Raw genomic sequence first — 19,605 nt, 5'->3', positions numbered from 1 at the left:
GGAGATAAAAACGTCATACCCGTCTATGATGTTGAGGAAATTGGAGATAAAAACGCCATACCCGTCTATGATGTTGAGGAAATTGGAGATAAAAACGTCATACCCGTTAGTGATGTGAGGAAATTGGTGATAAAAACGCCATACCCGTCTGCAATAAGAGGAAATTGAAGATAAAAACGTCATACCCGTCTGTGATGTGAGGAAATTGGTGATAAAAACGCCATTCCTGTCTGTGAAGTGAGGAAACTGTTAATAAGAACGTTCCAAACCGTCGTTGTAGCTAACCAATGACTTGCTGTAATTGAAAAGAGGCTCTGATATTTGGAAATTAACGACGATAATTTTTCAAGTTTCTCTGAAATTCGGATATTAAGAGCAGCAATTAAAAAAACAATTGAAGGTTTAATTATTTGAGGGAAGCTGCGGCACTCACGTATTCTTGCTTGCACACCACCACGAGGGCCATGAGGGGCAGCCAGACCACCGAGGACAGGCATATCAGCCAGCCCAGGATCTGAGGGATGTGAAAACTATCGTTAAATTTATCATATTGTATGATAATTATGGGTGAAATCTTAATAATAAGTCATGGTAATCAACAACCGTTTTTGTGCCGTTTAAAATGTTGGAAAAAAGTGTGTTTGTATGTCAAACTGTGATAAAGCTGAACATTGCGAAGATTCAAATTGTGGAATGGTTCACTTTGAAATAACTTTCTAAAATGTATTGTGCCTGGACAATGACAGTTCGCCAAGAATTTGAATGCAAAGGAAATACATTATTAAATTACCTTAGCTTCATAGCTTCATCGAAAACGTTTCGAGCTCCATCAGCAGGGAAAGCAATTAGAGAATACTAGTTTATTCATCAGAGAAAATCCAAATTTAAACGAGAATTAAAATTAAATTAAACTTAAAAATTAAAACATAGAAATTAAAACTTTGGTAGACGATGGAACTTCTGAACCTATCGACTAACAATTACAATTGGACGGTGAATGTAGTCGGTGTTTTCTCTGCTTTGGAAATCATGGTGGACTTGCAATTTAAGCAGACTAATGATATAAGTACGAGGCATGTTTTTAGAGTAAAAATTGTTTTAAAATTAATATAGAGTAGAGTAAAACTTGTTTTTAAATTACGCCGCCGCAGCCCTGCGGACGCGGTTAAGCTCATGTGCGCCATGTAGCTATATTTATTGGGAAGCCACAGACGCTATTACGGAACCATCCGATCTAATCTACATCTATTTACACGATTTTTTAATGCGTGGAACTATTGAGAATCTCACCGACTGCGAAGTGTGCGCTGTAAATCGGTTTTTCTGTGCTAAAGGCATATCATCGTTCATATCGTTCATAATCGGTTCATATCAGTTCATAATCGGTTCATATCAGTTCACATTTATCGTCAAATCAGTGAAATGTATGGTGAAAATATGATTGATGGAATGGTACGGAAATGAGATAGTTCCTTTAACGATACCCGCACAAACATTCGAATTAGGGTATATTCAGTCATTACTGATGATATGATTCAAAAAGTGAACTATAAAGTGAAAGAGAACATGTGATGCACGATTTAGTCCTTTGCTGAAAGATTTCCTGCAGTCTTAAGAAGTATTCTTTACGAAGTTGTTTAATCTGGAGGTGAGCTTCTTTGACGATGGCATACTAAAGCTTGTCCCAAGGTGCGATAATTGCGTCAAAATTAACAGAAACTGTATAGAAAAATAGAGAAAATTACTGTCTTTGAAGTTAATATGTTATTTTCAAGGAAAAAGTACATGTTGTTTTTTGATGTGCAAACGACTTTAAAAACACGCCCCGTACTCATGACAGTTCTCGCCTGACCTGCGCGACTGGTGGCAGCAGGTAGTCTCCCCAGTAAGCGTTACCTGCGCGACTGGTGGTAGCAGGTAGTCTCCCCAGTAAGCGTTACCTGCGCGACTTGTGGTAGCAGGTAGTCTCCCCAGTAAGCGTTACCTGCGCGACTTGTGGTAGCAGGTAGTCTCCCCAGTAAGCGTTACCTGCGCGACTTGTGGTAGCAGGTAGTCTCCCCAGTATGCGGGCACCCAGAACACCAGCGACAGCGCCAGGATCAGCTTTGGGAGAGAGGGGGTTACCAAAAATTATTATTATTATTACCATTGCTATTATTATTATTATTTATTATCATTAATCATTAAAAGAGCAGCGAATATAATTGGTTATTATTAGTAATATAGGTTATTGGTAGCTCTTAACCCTCTACCGCCGTATGTCACTCTCCGGGAACATAACTTTCAACTTAAATTATACGTAAACTATTGAGTGTAGCAACCTGAAGACGTTTGTACGCAACAGAGAACATTTTAAAGTTGTCGTACGTGGCGGCAACCATCAGTGCAAGTCATTTTGCGCTCACTAGAACGTATCCTTTTTGGGAAGTAGACTTGTGATAATATTGCTCCTGTAACTAATATTATTAATTATACTAATATTATTATATTATATTAGCAATATTAATATACTACTGATATTGCTCCGGTTACTCATGTCAAACGGTAGAAGGTTAAGAGCATCTATTCCACAGGTTATTGGTAGTTCTTAAAGAACAGCGCATTCCACAGGTTATTGCATTAAAGTAAAAGCCGATTGTAAAATTTGAAATATTTACCTGTTAATGATCATTAAATGCTGTTACTTTCGTAATAATTGCAGAGATAATTTTTACTATCTCATTTCATTATTTGCCGTTTTTGATAAATTATGCATACCTTAATTAAGTTTATCCCTTTTTATATATGTCCTGACTTATAACTGCAATAATATCCATACTTGTTAATATATGCCGCATACAGCGCAGTATTAATAGCTGTACGCGCCAAAGTCAGTACCGGCTTCGAAATTGAGTTTAGTAAACAAATTTTTAACCCAAACAAATATTTGGCGCAGCCTCCAGCACTGCCGTTGTGGTGAGCAGCAAGCAGCCACGTGGCGTGAGCAGCAGCCACGTGGCGTGAGCAGCAGCCACGAGGCGTGAGCAGCAGCCACGTGGCGTGAGCAGCAGCCACGTGGCGCTTGTCAGTAACGCTCGGTGACTCACCAAGACAGACGCGGGAGTGAGCAGCAGCCACGTGATGTGCCAGTAACCCCTGAGCAGCAGTGGGATGTGTATGCCCATCTCATCCTGTATGTGCTGCAGTATTTTCCTGTGGCCTGCGTAATGTTACAGAAACCATTTATTGCAACCATTAACTGTTGTGTCAACCATTTATTGCTGTGTCAACCGTTTATTACAACCATTAACTGTTGTGTCAACCATTTATTGTTCTGTCAACCGTTTATTACAACCATTAACTGTTGTGTCAAACATTTATTGCAACCAGTAACTGCTCTGGAAAACATTTATTTCAACCATTAACTGCTGTTTAAACCATTTATTACTACCATTAACTTCTGTGTCAACTGTTTATGGCAACCATTAACTGCCCTGGCAAACATTTATTGCAACCATTAACTGCTGTGTCAACTGGTTATTGCAACCATTAACTGCTGTGTCAACCATTTATTGCAAACCAATAACCGCTTTGTCAACCATTTATTGCAACCATTAACTGCTTTGTCAACCATTTATTGCAACCATTAACTGCTTTGTCAACCATTTATTGCAACCATTAACTGCTTTGTCAACCATTTAAAGCAACAATTACCTGCTGTGTCAACCGTTTATTTCAACCACTAACTGCTGTGTTTTCTAAATGGAAATGGAACTTTAACACCGCAACTTACAAACATACTAGTATATGTATATTGAGTTAAAAGCCTTTCTTGGCCTTTTCTTCTGTGTCAACCATTTATTGCAACCATTAACTGCTGTGTCAACCATTTATTGCAACCATTAACTGCTGTCTCAACCAAGTATTGCAACCATTAACTGCTGTGTCAACCATTTATTGCAACCATTAACTGCTGTGTCAACCATTTATTGCTAACATTAAATAATGTGTCAACCGTTTATTTCAACCACTAACTGCTGTGTTTTCTAAATGGAAATTGAATTTTTACACCGGAACTTACAAACATACTAGTATATATTGAGTTAAAGGCCTTTCTTGGCCTTTTCTCTGCTGACTTGACAGTTTTTAAAGCTATCTAGCAACCCTCGTTATACGTGTGTAAGACATTACTGCTGAATTAAATGGAAAAGGCTATGACTAAATAAAAATGATGAAATAAAATAAAGATGCATAAATTCACAGCGGTATACCATCATTTACAGCAACCATTTTATGGGCGTAAACTATCTACTGACTCTGACTCGCATTTTAATTGACCATTGAGCGTCATAATTCCACATTGTGTTCACACTAAGTTTCTTGGTAATCAACCATCTCGAGAACAGTTACGGTCAACCTTGAACGATGGCGTAATGTTTAATGTCATTGTAGGTGATAACCATGTGTCTGGACGTAGTTCTATGTACCTCAACATCAATGCCACGTATCCTACTTTTCTATGTACTGTGTCCGGTATCAGCGAACAACCAATAGTTGCACGTATTACTTAATTGGGCAAGTATTCTCCCCTCCCAGCAACACATGCCAGATCGCCAGTGCCACGTATCCGGCCTCAATTGTAACTTACGACATACCTAAGACGTCACATATTTCTCTCAAGTGTCACGTTTCCCCCCTCCATAGCCACGTATACCAGCGCTACGTATCTCACCGTAGATGTAGTGCACAAGTATGACCTCGACAAAGGCGAGGACGAGCACGGACACGCCTGTGGAGTATAGGTTAAAGAGCTCGAAGATGTACACTCCGCCCTGGAGGCACATGGGCGACCCTAGGGCGAACATGAGCGAGCACACTGCCAGCGACACGGCCAGCTTGTGGCGTCGCAGGGCCGGCCACTGGTCGTACAGCGCCGTGTTTACGGTCTCCACCATCGCAAACTGCACGCAGTTATCCTTTCTTCATAATTTTGAAATTAATTTTTACTTTCAAAAATATTTAGAAACGAAGTTTAACGTTAAAAATTCAGGAGCTTAGAGTTTGGCATTCGAAGCAACTGCAAAATGGGAGTCTGCATTGAAACAATATAACCAGCAATGAAATAACCAGTCTCCACCATCGCAAACTGCGTGAATAGTTTTCATTTATTTTTAGTTTTGCAATTAATTCATTGTTGAAATTGAAAAATAGAGTTCAACGCTAAAAACAGGGAATAGAGTATGATTTAGAAAACAGTAGGGAAATTTTAGTCGAAATCGAAGAAAATTACTAGCACCGTTATAGAATGCGTTCAAATTGATAAGAGGAGCTCTAAATGAACATAAACGGTATACGAGAACATGAGGCACGGAACATGATACATGGAATATGAGGCACGGAACATGAGTCACAGAACATGAGGCACGGAACATGAGGCACGGAACATGAGGCACAGAACATGAAGGCACGGAACATGAAGGCACAGAACATGAAGGCACGGAACATGAGGTACGGAACATGAGGTTTGGAACATGAGGCACGGAACATGAGGCACGCAACATGTAAACGTGCCTGCGACGACAGGCCTATCGTGATGAACATGACGAAGAACAGGATCGACCACAGCTGCGGCGGAGGCATGTTCAGCACAGCCTGTTTGGGAAATCTGTGACGTTAACATATTCATCACATGAATAAATTATTAACGTGTTGATCAAATGAACAAATTAAAACCTTTCAGGAAACTATCTATGAGATGGTAGAACCTTCGAGTCAATGAATTTTGAACATCGTGAAAATGGAAATTTTTGGGTCCATTTGAACCTGGCGAAAAATCATTTCCTAGTTCAAATTAAGACCAAGGGCCGTACTATAAAAACACGTTTAAGTCAGGGTCCAGTTCCAGCTGAGGCCCAGGTCCAGCTGCGATCCAGGTCAAGCTGAGGCCCAGGTCAAGCTGAGGCCCAGATCAAGCTGAGGCTGCGATGAAGGCCAGTCCAGACCCAGACGTGACGACCTCCGACACGGGGACGTCCAGCTCGTGGGCCAGAGCGCCCAGCACGCTGAACAGCGCGAAGCCCGCGTAGACCGACGTGAGACAGTTGCACGTGGCAACCACCAGCGCGTCTCTGGGGGGAGGGTTGTTATCTTGTTATCTGGCGGCACTTGTATTGTTATCAAGCGTGGTAATTCTCTGTGGGTTGTTATCTGGAGGGACTTGTATTTTTATCAAGCGCGGCAATTCTCTGTGGGTTGTTATCTTGTTATCTGGCGGCACTTGAATTGTTATTAAGCGTGGCAATTCTCTGTATGTTGTTATCTTGTTGTTATCTGGCGGGACTTGTATTGTTATTAAGAGTGGCAAGTCCCTGTATGTTGTTATCTTGTTATCTGGCGGGACTTGTATTGTTATCAAGCGTGGCAAGTCCCTGTATGTTGTTATCTTGTTATCTGGCGGCACTTGTATTGTTATCAAGCGTGGCAAGTCCCTGTATGTTGTTATCTTGTTGTTATCTGGCGGGACTTGTATTGTTATCAAGCGTGGCAAGTCCCTGTGAGTTGTTATATTGTTGTTATCTTGCAACAAGCTTGTTCTCTGCATGGCTTGTGGTCTCTCATCGGTATTTGTTATGACAGGTTATCATGATTTCTTATTAAAAATAAAGTCTTGTTATTTATGATGTTTTATTATCGGTGATGTTTAGTTATGAATGAATTCTTGTTATTAACAATGTTTCGTTAATAATGATGTATCGCTATCGATAATATCACATTATCTATAATATCCTGTCATTAGTGCATTTTAATGGTTAATGTTATAGATTAAATGGTGCAACCAGTAATAGTATAATAACATTAGTGTTAGTAATTAATAGCCATTTTTTCATTTCTAAAAAAATTATCGAGTCAATATTAATTGGTAGTTTAACAAAAAACTGTGTTAAGTTTATAGTAGTTGAGTAGAAATAAATTGACTAGTACATTTTGTATATAGGTTTACCACATACGTATATCAATAATGATTGTAAACGCAATAATAGAGTATAGTATAGAAGTGTCGGCACTGAATAAATAGGCCCGTGGTCTGCTGCCGATTCTTGTACTTTTCGTGACTTGATTCACAAGGACCCGGCCTTTGGAACCCGATCTTTCCATAACTGACTATTGATTGAGATAGCTACCCCAGCAGGCATCTGACGTTGAAACAACGTTGATTATTGGTTGATTTCGGGTTGAAATGTTGAACAACCAAAATTAAACGTCATATCAACGTCGAAATCTGACCAAAACTAGAAGGGTCGTTAAACAACCTTATTTACAACGTCCTTAACCTTATTCAACATTCAACAACCTTATTCAACATTGCAGCAACGTCGTAGTAGTAACATTGATTAAACCTTGCAATGTAACGTCAGTACGACGTTTCATGAAAGATGTTGCTTCAATTTTCATTCTAAACCTCCTTTCACCCTGATCTCATCGTCGTAATGCGTAGTTGATTCAACCGCCGAATGCCTGCTGGGGCTGGACTTATTGCCAGGTCGGCAAGGTGCTAGGCATTTCAAGACAGAAAATATTTTCCTGCATTGCTTTGTCTAGTCTGTTCTTGCAGGCGTTCATGCTCGGAGCGTCAACGATGCTATCAGGGAGGCTGTTCCACATGTCGGTGACTCGAAGCGAGAAGAAATGTTTTGGCAAGGATGCGTTACAACGCGGTTTTTTTAGTTTATTGCCATGGCCTCTGGTGTTGGTTCTTGTTTCAAATTCTAGTAATCCTTTTGAGACCTCATATAAACCGTTGGTATACTTGTATACTTGAATGAAGTCACCATGCAGACGTCGAATACAAAGGCTTGGAAGCATCATAATCTTTATTTTTTCTTCATAAGGCTTGACTTTTGATCCAGGAATTATCCTTGTTGCACGTCTTTGAACATTCTCGACTAAATTTTTGTCCTTTTATAGTTTTGGTGACCACATGGCGTTTCCAAACTTCGGACGCACGGCAGCGACAAACAATTGCTTCATTGTTTCAGCATCTATGTACTCGTAGGAGCGTCTAATCAGTCCAAGTCGTTTAATGGCTTGAGCTTCATTATGCTTAGAAAATTACACCTCATTCTCGACATAAACTCCTAAATTTTTTCCCATTATCGACTTCGACATCATCACTCTCTCATTGCAACCATGTCTCCTCATACTATAATCTTGCTGTTCATTGTTCTTGCCAAGGTGGATTACGCGTACTTTACACTTGTCAGTGTCAGCATTAAAACGCAGCTGCCACGTATCAGCCCAGTTGACCAAATTGTCAAGATCACCTTGCAACTGTACTTTTTGAGGCATATTCTTCACTATATTAGAAAACTTTTGTGTCGTCAGCATACATCGAGCACACGCTAAACACAGCTTCTGGTAAATCGTTTATAAACGCAACGAATAAAACAGGCCCGAGAGCGCTTCCTTGTGACACGCCGCTGCCCTCTGAAGCCCAGTCTGATACGGTCCCATTAATACTGACACGTTGTCGTCTCCCTACTAGAAATCTCTCATCCATTTGAGTACGTTACTCTCAATTCCCAGAGACTTCATTTTACACAACAGCCGCTCCTGTGGGACACTGTCAAATGCCTTGGCAAAATAGAGGTACACTGCATCTACTGGCTTCCTTTCGTCCAGCAGGCAAGTCAAATCGTTCAATATAGACAAGAGGTTAGTGGTGCAGGATCTACAGGCAATAAAAAGCCACGTTGACAGTCTGATAGGAGATTATTAACAGTCAAATGATCGATCAATCGATCCCTTACAATGGATTCCATTACCTTGCAAACGACACTTGTCAAACTGACAGAGAATAATGGTTCAGAGTATTACCAAAGCTTTATTAATATATGTTATCCACTATCACCGGCAAGTATCAGGAAATGATATGATTATGGGCCTTGGCACACCAGTGCTATGTCATTACCTCATGCAGTTGGTGTTGAACTTGTTGTATGATGAGAGTGTGATGAGGGAGCCGAAAGCTACGCCGAGGGAGTAGAATATCTGAGTAGAAGCGTCGGTCCAGACCTCAATCTCGAGGAGCTTCGTAACGTTAGGCTGAAGGAAGTAGAACTGGATGCCCTCCGTGGCGCCGTCCAGCGTCAGGCCTGAAGGGCGGTAGGGGGAAAGTACTTGTGTAGGAGTAGGAATAATTGTATTGTAGAAGTAGGAATACGAGTAGTGTACGCGTGACAATATCAGGACACTCAGGCCAAAAGTTTCACCTTTTTATCAAGCATAGTTAAGACTGTACAAGGTTTGCGACGGGAACAGCGCTAGAGCAAATAGTGTTGGGGTAGTACGAGTAGTAGAAGCTCTATCTAGGAAAGTAAGTCTAGGCAGCGGCTTACTATTACTAATGCGCGGTCTCTAGACAGGAAGTAAGATACTCCTTCTTGATTCATTATTGAACATTAGTAATGTACGTCATCAAGAGATCGTCTGACAGTAAGAATACTAGTGGTGTGAAAGTAGAGATGCGAATACTTATATAGTGTGGAAGTAAGAATTGTAGTGTAGACATGTTGATATTAGTAACTTAAAAGTATTAGGTACTTTTAGATACTCCACTTATCAATATAAGTGAAGTGTAGGAGCATTTCTAGTATTAGGATAGTATTGCAAATATGAGTAAAAAATAAATACCTGTATACCGGTAAGCACGACACTCGGTAATGCTATTTACTACGCTCACCGAACCCGAGTATGACAGTGAGCACGACGCACGGTAATGCTATTTACTACGCTCACCGAACCCGAGTATGACGGTGAGCACGACGCACGGTAATGCTATTTACTACTCACCGAACCCGAGTATGACGGTGAGCACGACGCACGGTAATGCTATTTACTACTCACCGAACCCGAGTATGACGGTGAGCACGACGCACGGTAATGCTATTTACTACTCACCGAACCCGAGTATGACGGTGAGCACGACGCACGGTAATGCTATTTACTANTCTAAAGCCCCCAGCACCCCGTTCCTGGAAGGAAGGGGTCATATTACGGTCTAAAGCCCCCAGCACCCCGTTCCTGGAAGGAAGGGGTCATATTACGGTCTAAAGCCCCCAGCTTTCCGTTCCTGCCATTCAAAAGTTACGTTGTTTTGCAGGATGGTTTTGGAAAAAGACAGTCACTATTTAACCATCATTGTTGAGATGCAAATTTTTATATTTTAATGCTTTAAATGTACATAGAATTAAAATTAATAATATAGGTATTTTGAACTCTTCAATAATTCTGTTACACGCGATGTGGCTTCCAAAGTCTAAATTCGAATATTAAAGTCAATTCAAATTTCATTTTTTGGTTGAAAGTCGAAGAATTTTATTAGGTAGCCGTTATTTATTGGTCTATTGCTGCGATGATCATCATGACAAAATTACCTTGTAGAAATGTGTTATTTTCTATCGTTCTTTTAATGAATAAATTCCGATTTGTTGCTTGTCAACGCAGTACAATTTTCAATGCAAAAGGTTCGAAATTACAAAATATTAATTACTCAATGCTCGATCGATTCTTATGTTTATTGATTTGTTTCATTGGGTGGTCAGAACAATTATTGCCGAAATTAGCAGCATCGCCAATAAATAATCAGCGCAAGAAAATAATTGAAATAAATAACATAAATGATCTCATTTGACCAAAATTTAATTTCGAGGTGGCCACGAATTTCAATAAAATATTTGTCGCATTCCATAATTACTAAAACTGCATAATTGATTCATTTAATACTTAAATCTCACTTGTAAAAGTCCTCGGATGACGACATCCTATGAACAGCTTCCCCGGGGGTTAAGGTAGTCGTAGTGTTAGCGTCGTAACATAAGGTGTCGTTGTACGTGTCGTAGCCCTCCAGGCCGCAAATTTTTTCAAGGGAGAGGCAGGAGTGGTCGTAGTAATACGTGCTGTTCTCCTCGCACATGCGAACGTCTTCCACCGTCGCGCATTCTGGGGGGCGCATGATGATTAGTGGGAGGAAATGATTCTGTGGCAAAGAGGTACAAATTCTGAGGCCATGCAGATGATAGGGTTAAACTAAACGCCATATTTCGTCCTTCTCAGTACGTTTTGTTCAAAACTCCCGATTCAATACAGCGAAGGGTAACTTCGCAAAGCTCCGTGTAGGGGTCTCCGATTGACCCGCTAATAATATCGTAACTGCAGACTCTTGGCGAATCAAAATGCTAATATCCACCAATTGTGGATTTACCCTCTCGTCTCGATCGGCAACGGTATCGCCCTCTTGGTATTATATTTCAAATCCTGCAGGGGTCGCGTGAAGCACTTGCCATCCTTGCGTTTCCTGAAATCCCTGAAAACCATAAATGGTAGTTCTCCTAAGACGATCAGCACCGTCACCTGTAAAATGATTGCGACCAGCTTGCAAACTATCCAGAATTTCTATCGTAAGGCGTTCTCTAAGCTGCCTCTTTTGGCTTGAATGAGGCGTTCTCTTGGCTGCCGCATCCACATTAAGACTGGTGTCCTTAAATTCCCTGCATGCCTATTTCTTTTGCCGCTTTAGACCGCAGTACTTTGCAGTCGCTTCTTCAAATTGTGATTCCTCCTCAGCAGAGGCTTATCAAGGCTTCTCTTCAGTCCCGTTTTAGCCAGTTTGCAACCCCTCTGCTGGAGATGGCTTCCATCGTTCGATTCTTACGAGGAGCCGAGCGGTTGGTTTGATGGGAAGTATCTAGCCACAACGCAGAAGCTTCTGAGAATAACAGCGGTCTGCCAGTCCTGCTCCCACCGATTTCTTGCGAGGAAGCCCTTCTCCCCCGTCCTTTTCGCCCAGTACTGGATTTGCAATGAACGACCAACAGTGGTTCCCGGGAATCTTACCTTTAAGGGCAATGCGTTTTCCATGCTGTGATTCGCGTTCTAATCCAAACGTGACTCAAATCATGAAGAGACACTCCAATCCATGAAACACCTCTTGCCGTCGTCTTCCTTCTTCACAGCCTTAGTGGGACACCCAGTGATGGCGGCTGATTTTTTTGCCACCCAACCGGATCACGCTCACACTTGCCCTATTCAGACCACTTTCTCCCGTTCGTAACCTAAGTAACTCACCCACTCAACGTGCGTGGATATCGGTCCCACAAATAATAGGAAGTTATTCGCACAATAACTCATGCCCCATTTGCACAATGCCTCATCTTGAGAGCGCTATCACTGGTACCCTACCTGGCGTATTGAAGTCGTTATCACAGGAGCCCCAGGGCAGTTCGGCCGTGAATGAGCTGAAGGTGTAGTAGATAGACCAGGCCATGATCACCCCGAAGTAGACGCAGCAGTAGAAAGAAACGATGGGCATCCCAATACCCAGACCTACAGCATACAAACCAATCGGTATTATCTTACAGCTCAAAGGTATGGACCCTCACAAAGAAAAATGAAGCACTAATAGAAAGCGGACGTGGCACTGATACGTTTTTTTGACGGGCCAAGCTGAGTCAGAATGACCCACAAGAATACAAAAGTGTAACGCTATATTGACAAAGTCCCATTTCTCAGAATGCTGAGTGAGGGTTGTGACCGAGCGAAAACTAAAGATCGTCGGACACGTTTTCAGTATGTATTTCTATACGTGCAAGTGTATGTAGCAGTAAAATTTTTACCCGCTATAAATTTGTGGAAGTTATTTTTGTAAAATTAATGAAAACAAATAAACGTACACACACACGCTTAATAAACAATGCTAAGCACACATCTATACAAAATCATAACTACTTAACACAGTTTAGCATCAGCGCTTATGATACAATATAAAATTTCTAGTGAGTACTAGACCTGAAAAGAGCGGCGCCATGTTCTGGAAGAGCATATTGGGGCCCAACCCCACGTACTGGCCCAACGCCAGCTCCATGAAGAACATGGGCAGTCCAGCGAGGAACAGCATTATCGTGTACGGGATGAGGAACACCGCTGAACACAAAGAACAAATCCTTTAAAGTGGATTTCTAGTGGAGGAAAACGAAAAAAAATTATCAAGCAGCTGCAGTTGGCCAATTTATTGACTTACTTGTACCAGTTAGATTATTTCAGTTATATTGAAATTAAGACTATGCATCGAGGCGCTCAGCCGCGATAGTTGTCTATGGAGATTCTTAACTATAATTATGAATTAAATTATACAAACTTTTTCTTTCAACTATTATCCGGAAGGATAAAGTTTTGCACCCCGATTTTCGTAAAGCGTGCGACTTTTCAACCATTTTCTTGAAGTACGCAAGTTTAACTATTTATCCTTCATTGATCGCTACACCAAACATTTCTGCATTATTCTTCTAGTATTAGATATAACCACTCAAAGCCCAAATGTTAGGTAAAACTTCCGTAGATTAAAGCAAGACTTTACCCCCTGGATGTCATACTTTCCTGCAGGCGCACGCAATAAATCTGTTCAAGGTAAACACTCTTCTTTCCCTGCCCATTTCGCGGTCTGGTATATGAGCGTCATGGTCGTAAACGAACTGGTCGTACATGCGCGTAATTCGTTGGGATGATTAAGATGAGATAATCGTAATTATGTTTTAAGATATGAGAAGGATGAATGCAAAAACAACCCAATTTAGGATACAGTTTTCCATTTGCCACCACATGAACGATGATTTTAATGCTCATCTTTGAATTGAATGAGCTAGAGTATTAAATATATTAATTATTTATTCTATATTAAATTCTATACGTTCAGGATTCTATGTAATCATTAAAGTATTTCAGTCGATGTGGTAATTTTCCATGCCAGAAATTTATTATATACGTTTAAGATATGTAGTTAATTTCATGTCATTCTATTCCTGTAGAAATTTTTTCAAGGATAAAAAGTAGACCGCAATAATGCATTAAACATCTCTTAATAATATATCATATTAATATCAGACTAGGCCCACTTAATTACTGTCACACTGAATATTTGATTTAAATTCATAATACCATGATTGTAAAAATGCTGATTTATATGATAATAAAAAGGCTAATATAAATGATTAATTTTAGAAGCAAATAACATGAGCTATAACCAACAATGATACAAAGTATCATGGTACGCAGTATCATTGTTAAATTATTTGTAGCGATATTTGCTCAACTCCTGTTATTATATGTTTATATGTTATGGATCTTTGCTCAACTCCAATGTTATTATCTGTTTAAATGTTATGGATGTTTACTCAACTCCTATAGTAAGCTATAGGCGGAAACTGCAATGGATAACATGAAAATGGCCGTTGAAGAAGAAAAAGAACTGACCATTCAAGAAAACAGAATTGATGCAAATGAAATTCCGGAAATTTTGGTAACTGCTGACGTAGCCTGGTCAAAACGATCGTATGGTCACAATTATTCCTCTTTCTACAGAACTTTCTTTCTCTTTCTTTCTTATTCCTCTTTGGCTACAGAACGCGAAAAGTGAAATTTATGGGCGTATGAAATCGATTTTGCTCGGTCTGCGCGTACGCAAAACGCAACAAGAAAGCTCCAAAAGATCATCCCAGCTGTCAAAATTGGGCTGAGAGTCCATCAGCAATGGAGGCGGACATCCTCGTTGAAGGCTTCTAAAGGAGTATTAAAACACATGGCTTGAAGTACTCTCGCTTTGTTGGTGACGGTGACATGAGCGTGTATACAAAACTGTTGACAGTCATGCCCTATGCTCCTAATGAGATTAAAAAAATTGAATGTCGAAATCACATTTCAAGGATTTATCAGGAATATTTCTAAGAAGTCTATACATCTCGAGAAACCGCCAAACTCGGTTTCTCGAGAAACCGAGCCGGAACTCTCGGTTCTCGGAACTCGGTTATAGCTGGAACTCTCGGTCCCGGCTATAGTAAAATACTAAATAGAGTGAAGTAAAATGCAACTGCTAGAAAGCGGCTTTTCAGCGAACATGGGCATAAATTAAATAGAAAGAAAATCCGTCGCAGTTACGGCTACGAAAGCAATGGCTTTGCTTCTGTCGCGAAAGACGTAAAATTGAGCCTTTCGAAGACGTCTTCTTTGGATGATAATCAAATTAAAATCCTCGAATCCTCAACCGTTGAACAAAGCAATTCCCTGTTAGGGCACGAAGAGAGAAGAAAGAGGCTGACTGAATCTAATTTCGGTATTGTGTGCAAAATGAGAAAAAGTACATAGAAGGATGCTGTAGCCTACAGGCTGGTGAATAAAACAACGAGTTCGCTTTCTGCTCTGGTATGAGAAGGAAATAGTAGCAGTAAAAATATTGCAAGAAAAAATGTTCCCGTCGGCAGCGAACGGTTTATCTATTAGTGAAAAATAAACGGCTGTCTGCATTGAAGATGAGAAATTTTTGCTGTAACTTTTGCGAAATCGAGAGATTTTAAATTAAAATTTATGCCTACACGAAACTGATAAAATCCATGCACAATTATTTGTGCAGTTCATACCTCACTATTCTCGTGCACCCTCGGCCACGTCACTATCCTGCCAGACGCTGCCGCAGAAATTTACACTCAGTTCGCCCAGTGTGCCGAGTTCAGAGTTGGATCGTCCGTGAGCAGTACACGTAAGGAAATTAAATTACAGTATTACTCAAAATGATAGTATGGTATAGTATCTTCGGCATTGAAGAATAGGCCTGGATAGGCTTGTCGCCAATTCTTGTTCTTTTCTTGACTAGGCTGGCCTTTTAATCAAATCTTTTCAACGGATGGTAGGTTTAAAATCGCTTCTAGATTTCAGTTGTTCCGTAGGATAAGAGGCATTTCAAGACTAAACATTTGCTCCTGCATGGCCTTGTCTAGTCTGTTCTTGAACGCGTTCATACTCGGAGCGTCAACAATAGATTCTGGTAGGCTGTTCCACATGTCGGTGACTCGAAGCGAGAAGCGTTGTCGCATGGATGAGTTGCACCGCAGTTTTTTTAGTTTATAACTGTGGCCCCTGGTGTTGGTTCTTGTTTCAAATTCTAGTAAACCTTCTGGGACCTTGTACCAACCATGAGTATGCTTGTAAACTTCAACGAGGTCACCACGCACGCGACGATAACTGAGACTGGAAAGCTTCGTAATCTTCAATCTTTCTTCATAAGACTTGCCCTTTAAGCCAGGAATTATCCTTGTTGCACGTCTTTGAACACTCTCTACTAGATTTTTCGTCCTTTTCAAGTCTCGGTGACCACACAACGTTTCTAAACTCTAGGTTCGGGCGCACGACAGAGGTGAACAACAGCTTCATTATTTCTACATCTAGGTACTCGTAGGAGCGTCTGATCAGCCCAAGCAGTTTATTGCATTTATTAATTTGCGTTTCAGTATGCCTAGAAAATTTTAACTCCTTGTCGACACAAACTCCAAGATCTTTTTCCACGCAAGACTTCTCACTCATAACCCTCTCGTTGCAACCATGTCTTCTCATGCTGTAATCTTGCTGTTCATTGTTCTTGTCGAGGTGAAGCACTTTACACTTGACAGCATTGAAACGCAGCTGCCACGCATCAGCCCAGTCAGCTAAACTATCAAGATCATTTTGCAGTTGCATTTTATTTGACGCATCCTTAACTGTATTATAAACATTTGTGTCATCGGCATACATGGAGCACAGGCTTGACACTACTTCAGGTAGATCGTTTATAAAGGCGACAAAAATAACATGCCCAAGAACGATTCCTTGCGGTACGCCACTGTGCACAGTTGCCTAGTCTGATACGGTTCCGTTAATGCTGTCACGTTGTCTTTTGCCTACTAGGAAATTCCTGATCCACTGGAGTACATTTCCCTCTATTCCCAAGGAATTCACTTTACGTAACAGTCGCTCATGCGGAACACTATCATATGCTTTGGCAAAATCGAGGTACACTGCATCCAGTGGCACCCTTTCGTCCAGCAATAAAGCCATGCTGACAGTCTGATAGAAGATGGTTAACAGTCAAGTGGTCGATAATCCTATCCCTCACAATCGATTCCATCACCTTACACAAAAAACTTGTGAGACTGACAGGACAGTAGTTACCGGGGTTACTTCTAACACCTTTTTTGAACAGAGGTGTCACTTAGGCTTCCTTCCAGTCGGCCGGCAAAGTCCCTTCGATTAAGGTTTTTCGAAAGAATACTGTTGAAGGGCCGGCCAGGACGGTTGCTAATTCGTTGAGTAATCTCGGGTGGAAACCGTCTGATCCAGATGACTTGTTGGGATTCAGGGAGACGCTTGAGAACCTCCTCTTCATGTATCTCAAAACTAATTAACTTCGAGCCCACTGGTCGCTCCTCAATAGCTGGAATACTGTTCAAGTCCTCAACTGTGAAGACGCTGCTAAAGAACTGATTTAGAACATTGGCCTTGCCCTCATCCGAAGATGTCTTTCGTTGATTTACATTAAAATCAGCAATACCGTCCCTTGTCTTACACTTCGGATTAGCATACAAAAAGAAGGCTTTCGGGTCATTTTTTGAGTTTTTGGCAACATCTTTTTCAAAGTTTTTGACCGCGGTTCGACAAGCTTTTTCAGCTTGATTTCGAGCTCTTGCGTACAGGTTATACTCAATATCGCCACGAGTCCGTATATAGCGCGTGTAGTCTTCTTTCTTTGCATATAGCTTTGCTTTAACCGTATTGTTCATCCACTGTGTTTTTCTGATTCCACCGAGCTTAATCTTAGGTACACATGTATTAACTGCAGACATAAAAATGTTCTTGATGAATGACCACGACTCCGCCACATTCATGTTCATAATACAGTCCGAAATATTCGCTGCACTCACTGATTCACGAAGTTTAACATAGTCGCCTTTCGCAAAGTTGAAACGTTCACGCTTCCGAGGCGTCTTTTCTGTATAGCACTTAATACTGAAAAACAATGACTGGTGGAGACTTTTGCCCAATGGAGCCTCGTGGCGAAGCTCTTCTACCATTGATTCTTCACTATTGAACACTAGGTTTAGAGTATTTGGAGTTTGATTTCCTCTAAAATGGGTTGGCTTTGTGATGTACTGGTATTAAAATGAGTCTCTCACAGACTCCATGAACAAGGATGAAGGGTGATTCTCATCCCTTGGAGAGGATTGATCTGTCCAGTCTATTTCTGGATGGTTAAAGTCACCAACTATCAACGTATGCGACCTGCTGAAAGTCATGCTCGGTAGAAGACTGTTCAGTATTTTATCGTTTTCAGAGGAACTGTTGGGTGATCTATACAGGACACCTATTAGGAGGCTATCCCTGCGTTTTAGAGAAAGCTCACACCACACTGATTCTCTAGCGGATTGGTGCTCTGCTGATAACTTAATTTGTTGGGCCCCATAAAAGGTTCTAACCCACAAAGCTACACCTCTACTGCACTGCCCTTCGTTTAAGTTATGAAAGCAATCAAAACCTAGCAGCTAAAATTCAACTGGTGCAATTTTCCCCCCGTGATTTTTAGGAAGTGTCTCTGTAATACAAATAATGTCAATACACTCGTTTGCGATCACAGTTAGCAGTTCGTTTCTTTTATTCAAAACGGAATCAGAGTTCGTGTAGAAACATTTCAAAACTTTTGTGCACTTCCATTTTGTTGTATGAGTAAACTTTTTACCTTATTTACAGAACTAGATTTATGTACATGATTTCCCTATTTAATTGTCTTCCATCTCCCCTGACTGTCGGCGAGCGGTAGGAGTCCTCGTGAGATCTTGAATGTTGGTGACCTGATTTTCTGTGCTTCTGGATCTGTTTCGCTCCTGCCACTTCTTGCGGAAATCCGCCCTCTCTAAAGGGATGGAATCCTTCTTCACAAAACTAGACTTGAATTCAACGGTTTCTCCTAATTTTTTCGCTGCTTTCAGCACGCTCCAAACCTGGCCCGGATCCTTCACAGTCACCAATAGAGGTCTGCAGGTGTTATCAGCATTCTTGGAGCGCAGCCTCTTGCACGATGCAATATCAACCGGTGAGCTTAGTGCTTTTATACAACAGTCTGCCACATAATTATTGTCGGCCATCACTCGTTCGTTCGTCTCAGATGCTTTGCTTTCGGGAATGCCGAACCATACAAGGTTGCATTTTCTACGTTCTCAGTCTAGTAATTCGCGTGAGCTTTCGCTAGCGACTACGGCTATGACTACATTGTGATTCTTCAATTCCATCTTTTCCAAATTTTCTGTATTTTTCCGTTAGGCTCTCTCTTCGATCTACTCTTTGCGGAACGAGCTCAGTTCATTACTCAAAGAGCCAACTAAATTACTCAACGTGCTCATCTCTTTCCGATAATTGTTCTCTATTTCTGCTCGAAATGCTGCAAACAGAGCGAACCACTTCTCTTCCATCTGCTTCTCGCTTTTCCGGGCACTAGGAGCCGGTTTCACGCAGTCACTACAGAACCAGTGAAACGGCTCTGTTTTCTACAAAAAAACAATACTCTTCAGAGCTCAGCTTCGCACAGCTGATGCAAATAAAATCCTCGCAGTGTTCACAGATGACCATTTGATCATCTTCTCTCAACGAGGTCTCTTTGCAGAACTTGCAAGTATCTTCAACTACGCACTTCGATCTCCTGTTCGATTTTTTCGGTGCATCTTGTTTCGAAGAACTGCATTCCTTCTTTACAATCTTATTTACTTTCTTCCACGCCAT

General features: G+C 41.0%; 1 protein-coding gene across 1 annotated transcript; it reads right to left on the bottom strand.

Moving 5' to 3' along the window:
- Nucleotides 1–137: 137 nt before the first annotated feature.
- Nucleotides 138–19,605, bottom strand: LOC108670137 (sodium- and chloride-dependent glycine transporter 2; the record flags this gene model as incomplete). Its single annotated transcript, XM_047883216.1, is given in 14 exon segments — nt 138–148; nt 434–514; nt 2,029–2,103; nt 3,087–3,199; nt 4,712–4,940; nt 5,551–5,631; nt 5,954–6,107; nt 8,948–9,131; nt 9,775–9,813; nt 10,034–10,059; nt 10,773–10,977; nt 12,217–12,360; nt 12,823–12,957; nt 19,413–19,605. Coding segments are annotated over 14 exon segments (1,670 nt in total), but the record flags the coding sequence as incomplete, so codon positions are not given.

Source organism: Hyalella azteca, unplaced genomic scaffold (genome assembly GCF_000764305.2).
Source record: "Hyalella azteca isolate HAZT.00-mixed unplaced genomic scaffold, Hazt_2.0.2 contig12307, whole genome shotgun sequence".
Lineage (NCBI taxonomy): Eukaryota > Metazoa > Arthropoda > Malacostraca > Amphipoda > Hyalellidae > Hyalella > Hyalella azteca.
The sequence above is the reverse complement of the archived record's forward strand: the minus strand, read 5'-3'. Positions and strand labels throughout refer to the sequence as shown.